This window comes from Coregonus lavaretus (genome assembly GCF_964263955.1).
Source record: "Coregonus lavaretus genome assembly, chromosome: 24".
In the NCBI taxonomy this organism is placed as follows: domain Eukaryota; kingdom Metazoa; phylum Chordata; class Actinopteri; order Salmoniformes; family Salmonidae; genus Coregonus; species Coregonus lavaretus.
Window position 1 is genome coordinate 23174769 of NC_140011.1, and position 9523 is coordinate 23184291.

Consider the following 9523-nt stretch of genomic DNA (forward strand, 5'->3'; position numbering starts at 1 on the left):
TTTTCAACTCTTGCCATAGATTTTCAAGCTGATTTTATGTCAACTGTAACTAGGCCACTCAGGAACATTCAATGTTGTCCTGGTAAGCAACTTGTGTATATTTGGCCTTGTGTTTTAGGTTATTGTCCTGCTGAAAGGTGAATTTCTAGGATTTTGCGTGTGCTTAGCTCTATTCAGTTTATTTATTTGTATTTTTATGCATTGCAGTGATTGACAAAGTTTGAAATGCACTTGCCCATCGGGAAAGTCAGGAGTATTTTTTGGGTTGCCCAAAGACTGATCACTTGCTCGAAAATGTTAAGCAATTTACCTGCAGAAGTGCTATTTTTCCTGCCTTTCCTCCCGTATGTGTAGGTGAATCAGAAAGATCAGTACTGGAAAATCTTTGGGTTCCCATAAAACCAGATAAAAGGTGTTTTTTCTTTAACACAAGGTCCTGTGTGATCTCAGCTACATGAATATGGTAATTGTGGTTTCTTACCATTTATGTATGTAAATGCTCGTTCCCCCCAATTCGGTGCCTTTTGAGATTTGTAGCTTGGTTAAAAAAAATATGTACTTTATTTGGACCTACTTTTAACATTCTGTCAAAGAGCACATGTTCAATTTCATAAACATATTTTCCCATCGAGGTTAAATAAACAAATGACTTAAGTTCCAAATAAAGTAACAGGGTTGACTGTACCAGGGTTGACTAGTTCATCTTAAATCGTCCATAAATCCCATTGTGACGGGGAATGGAAGCTTGTGTGGCAATCGAATGCAAACTTCACCAAAAAATTGAAAGGAAAACATTCTAGCCTGCAGGGTGGAAGGCTTGACGTGTTATGCTCGACTCAGTTTTCCACCATAAAAAGGGCAGAGTAGAACCGGCTCACCTGCTTATACACTGATTTCACTATTAGTTGTTCATATTTTTATTTATTTAAAGGAATAGTTTCACCAAATTTAAAACGAGAGTTCAGTTCAGGTAACAAGGTTGACCTTAAAATGAGGGACAGACGTAAATGTTTCATGTTAGTAATTCAATCTTCAGAAATGACTTTGTCAAAGCATCAAAATAACTAGGGCTTTACAATGGTGAAAAATGTTGGAGTTAAGTGGGTTCAAATCTTCCTAGAAGTCACATGCGTGGCGGGACATGCCAAAATGCAGACTTTTGGCACTTTAGGAAGTCTTTTCATATTGATTTAATTCTCCATGTGGTCTATACTAAAGGGCACTTTATTGAAATATAACAGGCTTTTAACATTCAATATTGGTGCACAATTTCTACTTAAAATATCAACGGGACGCACGCAAAAGGCACTAATTTCGTGGAACGACCCAAATGCTTTTCATAGACGTATTGGCTGATTTTAAAACAATCCCAATATCAGGGAAAGGGGATTAATTGATCAGCTCTGCTGTTAAACCCATTTTAATGCATTATCACTGTGTGAACTTAATCTTATGTGACCATGCACTAAAAGGTTTGTGGACAAATTAGTGCATGCTATTTTTGCCTTTGCCATCGTTTTCAACCTTAGTGTCTGTCCTTCTATACGCTCATGTAGTTAATGAGATGTCATTTGGACAGCGCTGTACCTACCATCGCCTCCAGACCTGGAGAGGCAGAGCCAGGCTGGACAACTTTTGCAGGTATGGCAAAACACTTGTTGGAATTCTCCTGGAGTTCTCCCATAGTTCAGTTAGGCAATGTTCTATACTATAGCAAAGCTTTATAATTCCCATGTATACAAATGTAACGCATAGGTTGAGCATATTCTTGGATCCATTTTTTAATTTTCCTTATTCTTTGCTGTAGTCTCTGTGACTCTTCTCATTGTCCCTCTCCCTTTGTGGCCAGTCCACAGGGGTGTCCCCAGAGCACCGTTATTGAGAAGCTTTGTCATCCCACATTTTTGCTCCCCGTGGGGGGCCTCAGCCACAGTGGACCCTGCTCTGCCCCGGCCCTGTCCCCCCATTGATACTGTGCAGCTGTTTCCAAATCCAGCCCTTGATTTTGATCCTCTTGCTTTTTAATATGAAGCCCCTGCGGACAGTCCCTGGCCTGGTTGTCCATTGTGAAGGCGTGATCATTTAGTTGTTCTCCAGATCACCTCCAGACTGGGGCTGAGAGCCATGATTATGAAGGGGGGACCATTCATTTTGAATAGGGTCTCTACGCTGCTGTATATGAAACCTAATCCCTATAGTATCACTAACTGTATATGTTTTGTTTTAGGTGTACGCCAGGGGGTATTCATATAGAGAATGTGATGTGGACAGTATGTATTATGGCTCATTCATTGTTCACAGCGTTGGTCCTGAATAGCTGCCCTGTACAGCAATGAATCGTTTATTAAATGGGCTTTATTGATTTGTTTATGCAGGGTTGTCCATAGAAAAATGGATTCAATTACATGTTGTGCAGTCTGTTTTCACCAGTCTAAGTCAACAGTGAAACAAATGATTTGATGAAATGCAAGCATTTGATTGTATTCTAATTAATTTGGCCATTTTAATGTGTTTACTTAGTACCAAGGCTGCCTATCTGAGTAGGGGGGAAGTGGGGGTGCTCTCTTTCTATCTCTCAAACACACACACATCTGCATTCCCCCTCTTTGCCCCCCTCTAAAGCTCCAGTTTCGTTAAGCAGGTGTCCTGCCCCCTGTCCCATTCCAGGGAAACCCCTTATGGGAGGGACTGGACCTCTCTCACCTTTCATGCAGATAAGCCGATCTACTGTATCCACCACGCTGGGATATCTACCTTAATCTCTTTTTAATGGCCCCAAGGAGGAGCCCAGGGGAGCCCTGTCTGCCCATCCCTCTCAGCTGATGTCCTGTTGAGGTTGTAGTTGGCAAGCAGCTTTTTTAGTAACAGGAATGATTCAGCTTAGAAAGTAATGGCAATTTGTCTTCCGGTTGGCAATGTTTGTTTGGTTAAAATCTAAAAGGAGCTTGGTGTATTTAATATGATTTATTCAGCCCACTGTAATGTTGAATGCTTGTTATATAATAGCATGGATGCATGGGGTGGTTTTAGTCTTTTTTTAGGACGACTGTTTTAAGGAAATAATGTTTTAAACGCTGATTTACAGTTCTTCTTAAACAAATTATAGGGTTATTATGTGCTTGGTCTTTTTCATGGGTGACTACAAATATTGAAGTAACATGCCATGTACGAAAATGAAATAAAAATGAGTCTTTGCAGCTATAATTTGGTTATTGAAATAAAATAAGTCCTTTTAAATGAAATTAGGACTGCTCTTTGTTTTAAGCTCAACTCATCTCTGCCGTTGAACAATTAATAGCCTATAGTGTGTAATGGATTGCACCCTTTAAAAAAATGGTTTAAATAATATATAGGCTAATGTACTTTGTAACGATATAAGAACATTTAATTGTTGTAGGCCTACAATATTAATCTGAAATATTTTTATTTTATACAACTACTTCATTTTTCTTTATGAATTTTAGGCCTAGTGGCTGGTTGCCCTAGGCCTAAAATGTGAGAATCTTTAGCAAAATATTGGAAAGCAATCTATGGCATATTTAAAGGCTATTGTTTAATCCATAGGCTACACTTTAAATGAGCAAATAGTGGCCTAAATTGTTTTTCAATAGATATTGACGTGTCCATCGCTTTACCAGACAGAAAAATAAAAGGTTAATGTATAGATAAGGAAATCAAATCCATGCCTTACCCTATTCAAATTAATTGAATCCCTCTTTAATAAAGACTGGTCCCTCCCCCTGGCCCTTCCATTAAACGCAAAGCTGAAGCCTCTTAGTAAAATAAATGCTGAAATGCAATAAATGTAAATCAATCTGAGAACGAATCAGATTCAGCGAGGGGGACATTTTATCTGGGAAAAGGGACACGTAGGAGGTGCCCCTCCTAACAAAACTTTTTTTTAAAAGCAGCTGTTTGCACAGTCATCCTTTTTTCGTGCTTTGTCACTCACCTTTCTTTACACTATCTCAGCATTCAAAACAACCCGTTCTATACTTTGCATTTAGAATCCATATCTTCTTTTCCATTGGAATACTAGTCCACATTCGTCAGAGACCAACTTTTCGGACCATCCCCTTGTAGTTGTTGGAATGAAAGGCGGAGTGCATGGGTGTCAAAGTGCCCTCAAAACACCATGAAAGATTGATTTGCAGCACTTTTCAGCCCCCTGACATTACTTGGAGAGGAACTGAATAGGAAACCCGCGAGCCGGGGACGGAATAAAGATGTTCTCTCTGCTGGAAGAGAAGGAAAACTGCTCATTTACCCCCAGTCCATCAAGCCCGAAAAATAGAGAGGAAAAAACAGAGAGAACTGTGGCTATTGAGAAGAAAGGGGCTGTATATACTCATCTAAACGCTGTCACAATATACTGAAGGGCTATGAACAACCATGAATATTAAACCGCTTACTTCAACAAGGGCTAGAGAAGTGAACCACGTCAAAGCAGCTTTGCATTTTTTGCATGGGAACAATGCGGTAAAGCACGTTGAGCTTGTTTCTATTATATTATTCCCGCGCTATAACTCCCTGGAAGAAAATTAATATTGCCAACCACATGAATACGGAATGCCTGAGAAAGAACGTTTAAGCAACTCCCAGACCCAATGACCTGAATATGATGACAGACAAACTTTTTAACTAATTGTTGAACCAGTTTAAAATGGACAGCATTTTCATTCTGTTAAATAAACGTGGGACTCATTGTGCTGTAGCCTATAGCGTTAGAGTGGAATATAAAAACATGCATTTTGCATGAATTATTTAGCCATATTTGCATTTGATCTACGCTATAATATGTTATACGTGTTTTAATTTAAATAGGCCCTACTCAGTAACATTAAAATGTAGAATTTATGTGTAGATTGTTATATTTTACTTAAACTATTGCGAAACTGGCGACCAAGTGTTTTTTGGAAATAGTTTTATAGAAGCCAGTCTTGGACATCTCTCATGAAGAAAAATCTCATCTGGTTGGTGTGTAAAGGGATGTTGAATAATTGTTAGCGACAAAAAATTTAAATAATACTCTAACTGATTTTTGTTCGTTTATTTACAATCATGTCTGCATTAAAGACATTATGCATTTATATTGCTGAGTAGTCTATTGGCTTAGGCTCATCGTTGTCTCGCTCCATTTCACTCTCACTCTTTCGTTCTCTCACTCACACACACACTCTCTCTCATGAAAGGGAAGGACCGCCTAATAGAGGCGGCTTTTCTTCTGCTGGAGCAGGTCCATACCATAAGGGGAGTGTCATTAATAACTAATTAGAGAGGGGTCAGACCAGCAACTTATAAAGAGGACCCTCGCTGCAGGAGGACGGCACATTTCCATCCAGCCGTCTCACGCGAAGGAATATCAACTTTGCATTTAAAGACTTTCATATCTGAACACGGCTTGCAATAGTTTGCGAGATGGGCTCGGTTTTACCTGCAGAGGCTTTAGCCTTAAAGTCTGGATTTAAATGCCAGAGTCGATCCTTGTCTGATATTATCACCTCAGATATTCTGCACAGTTTCCTGTATGGACGGTGGAGAAATGTGATCGGGGAGCACCTGATGGAGGAGAGGCAGAGCAGCATCGGTCCCAAGACAGCCTTCACGGCTGAGGTCCTCGCGCAGTCGTTCGTTGGAGGTAATTGACTCTTTTGGAATTCTTCCAATGATTTCTGTACGGGCAACCAGCCACTAGGCCTAAATAATGTATAGCCTAGGCCTATCTGTTGTAATTGTTAACATCTTAACGCTTGTCTCGTTAAATGTAGCCTAATTATTATAATACCAAATTGTGACAAATAGGCTATAACCTGGGTGAAATCTTTAAAAATATATATGGTTAATTTTACTAGGCTGCAAAACGACCTCCAAAAAACCAATACCCTCAACATGTTGACTCAACCTAGATTTATTTTCCATTTCACAATTTCTCTGTTATTTTAACAAGTGTCCCTCTTGTTAACCATAATTAACTAAAACGCGTGTAAAATAGGCATTTGGTAAGAATGTATTCAACACAAGAACCTCAGTGAGGTCTCATGTGTCATTGAGAGTGAACCAAAAAAAGTGGGAACCTTCACTCCTCTGTTCTAGATTTCTTCCCAAGGTCTCTGTGACTTTCTCATTACTGTTCTCCCGTATTTTCATTATTTGGCCCTTTTATTTCAACCCATTTAGCGCATTAAACCATTTAGTGCTTTGAGACCTTGCATTTAGAAGCTTGTTAGGCGTGTAACTGTTGCTGACTGAAAGACGAAGGGTATTAAACTCATTTGGTTAACTTTGTGCTTGACCTGAGAAAGTTTCCACTTAAACCGAAGGGAGAGAAAGGTTCCCTTTCTTTGAGATGTCCCGGGTTTTATCCCGCATTCATCAATCTCCGGACAGTCTCTTTTCCTCTTTTGGCAGCTATGGGCTCCGGCGCTTTTCTCTTTCTCTCGCCTTAAAAGATTTCTGTTCCTCAGATAATGCGCCGTGAAGGCTAATTCTATTGCCATTCATACCATGTCAACCATCTAATCGCCTTTCCATTTTTTTGTTTGAGAAATTCCTGGGCCTTTTAAACAAGTCCTCATTTCATTCAGCGCAATTTTATTGCTACAAAGTTCTTAAAAGGATAATGAATTTGGAATTAGCCGTTTCTTTCCAGTAGGGTATAATGAATATCACATCTGAAGCATGACAAATGGCTGGACCCTGAGCAATAGAAGACCATTTAACCTCTCTCCAAGCCGTCTTTTCGCAGTCCCAAATACATTTTCTTTGATTCTGACATTAAAGAAACCCAAGAGTTTTCTTTAAAAAAATTGAATGAGGATGAAAATGCTTGCGAGGGTTTTTTCTTTGAAACAATAACTTTCAATTCATCCATTTAATCGAATTAAACGGTGGATGAGATGTTAGGCTACCTAATATTTCGTGACCAAAATAAGATGCAATCTATTTGCTGTGTTGGCAATTACAAAATGTAAACACCTAATTCGTAAGACGCTTAAATAATATTTTAGACCACCCATGTAAAAATATATATTTGTTCAAATTAATGTTTTTTTTATCAAAACGCTATCAAAGCATCATATTTAAAATGTATGCACAATGCCTGACTTAAACCACTCCTATCCTCAACGTATTTTAGGCAAATTGTTTAGCTTGGGTAGGCCTTCTATTTCATGCATTTCACATTAATGCATTTATAACCATGGGATTAACCAAATTAACAGGTTTAATGAATTGTACACAGCAGTCAAATAACCTACTATTTTTCTGTTTGCAGAGGTCCAGAAGCTGTCTAGCCTGGTGCTGCCCAGTGAGGTGATCATTGCCCAGAGCTCTATCCCTGGCGAGGGCCTGGGCATCTTCTCCAAGACCTGGATCAAGGCGGGCACAGAGATGGGTCCATTTACTGGCAGGGTCATCTCCCCTGAACACGTGGACCTGCTGAAGAACAACAACCTCATGTGGGAGGTGAGAATAATCTGGGCAGCTGCTGTATCTAGGGACTGAACTGCTTTCACAATTAGGCAGGAGAATAACAGCAATGAATCTCTGTATGCCATGTTTTTGTGAAGGAAGCACATGTGCAAGGGGGCATAATTGGTCTTGTTCACCAGTAAGCTGTATGTATAAGCGGCTATGTCACACATGGACAATAATAATACCCACTGGGCAAAGACATCAATTCAATGTCAATTCCACATTGGTTTAAAGTAATTTCCTTAAAATAATGTGGTAACAACTTTGATTCAACCAGTGTGTGCCCAGTGGGTAATGATTTGCGTTAAAATTGTACCAGACTCCTAACCTCTTGCTGTTGATCTCAGGTGTTCAACGAGGATGGCACGGTGCGCTACTTCATCGATGCCAGCCAGGAGGACCATCGCAGCTGGATGACCTACATCAAGTGTGCCCGCAACGAGCAGGAGCAGAACCTGGAGGTGGTGCAGATCGGTAGCAGCATCTTCTACAGGGCCGTGGAGGTGAGAACCAAGCCAGATACTGTCACTCACAACTCTGACATGCAGCCTTCACAAGGACCGTTGAAAGCGTGTGGTGGCTGCCATGACAAGTTCTGCAGTTAAGCCCATTCATTTGTAGGCCTTCTTTGTTGGTGTAGAATCTATAGACTGTATAAAAGGGTAAAATCTCCCCTAGCCTGTATAGGGCAACCTATTTCAGCTGCTGAATAGCACAACCTGCTGTCTGTACAGAGATCTGCGACTCTTGATGTGTAACGCAAAGCTGGTGGAGAGTATCATCGGAACAAAGAATCCTTCTTTAACATTCATCCTCTTGCTCTCTACAGACTATCCCTCCAGACCAGGAGCTGCTAGTGTGGTACGGAAACTCCCACAACACCTTCCTTGGTATTCCTGGCGTTCCCGGTACAGAAGAAGAGCATCAGAAAAAGAGCCGTAATGGTGAGATCCCTTTTCCTCTCGCTATGGGGGTTAGAGAACCAGATCACTGTGACTCAGGCCCCTTTACCTGTGGGGCCGGTGTGTTGTGGTCTCTGCTGCAGCCAACAGATTTACATCACTCTTATTTATTTCAAACTACTGCAAATAGACTGATTCTATTCCATGTCAAAATCAACATTTTATATGTGTCACATCAGTTAATGAATTAAAGATCTCACCTTCCCTCTGTTTCTCCTTCCCCTTCAGAGGACTCCCACTCATGTGACGGCTCATCATCTTGCTCCCCCTCCTCCTCCTCCTCCTCCTCCTCTTCCTCCTCCTCTTCCTCGTCTGCGACCAGCCGCATGCGTTGCGTCATCTGCCACCGGGGCTTCAACTCGCGTAGTAACCTACGCTCCCACATGCGCATCCACACCCTGGACAAGCCGTTCGTCTGCCGCTTCTGCAACCGCCGCTTCAGCCAGTCGTCCACCCTGCGCAACCACGTGCGACTGCACACCGGAGAGCGCCCCTACAAGTGCCACGTGTGCCAGAGCGCCTACTCCCAACTGGCAGGGCTGCGGGCACACCAGAAGAGTGCCAGGCACAGACCAGGGGCGGGGGGCGCAGACACTTCCTCTCAAGTCTCACCTCCACCCCCACCGATCAGCAGCCTGTCCCAACAGCAGGTCCCCCTGGTTCACCATATCCCCACCATGGTGCTATGATAGCAGAGAGGAGAGAGAAACTTGCTAATGCAAACGGTTCTGCACTTTACCCTTGCACACTTGGGCCACAGGTTGCTTTCGTCATCATTCTCAGAGAGGCCGCTGTTTGCTGGTGTGGCAGGCATCGCTGTGTCTGGGTGTACTGTATGTCTGGTGGGTTGAGCTGATGGTACAGCCGTTCTCACATACTTTTTACTGGTTGCCTTATTTACAATCTAGTCTGCTTAGACTTACTGGGTATTATGTTTGTAATGGTCAAAAAAAATATCACAAAGAGTGTGTCAAAAACACTTTGTTGTTCCAAAGGAAACTGTTGTACTATTGCCTGTACAGAGAATCTGAACAAAGGACTGAATGTTGGTTCCAAGAGTAGGCTATTTTTAGGCTAACTGTCCATTT

At 41.5% G+C, this 9523-nt stretch overlaps 1 protein-coding gene across 1 annotated transcript; it reads left to right on the forward strand.

Annotated features, from left to right (window-relative positions):
* Positions 1-5418: 5418 nt before the first annotated feature.
* On the forward strand, positions 5419-9124 carry LOC311099490 (PR domain zinc finger protein 12-like; the record flags this gene model as incomplete). Its single annotated transcript, XM_084140190.1, has 5 exons — positions 5419-5638; positions 7274-7464; positions 7821-7976; positions 8303-8417; positions 8664-9124. The coding sequence occupies 5 exons, from the start codon at positions 5419-5421 to the stop codon at positions 9122-9124; spliced, it is 1143 nt and encodes a 380-aa protein (XP_083996316.1).
* Between the last annotated feature and the right edge of the window lie 399 nt (positions 9125-9523).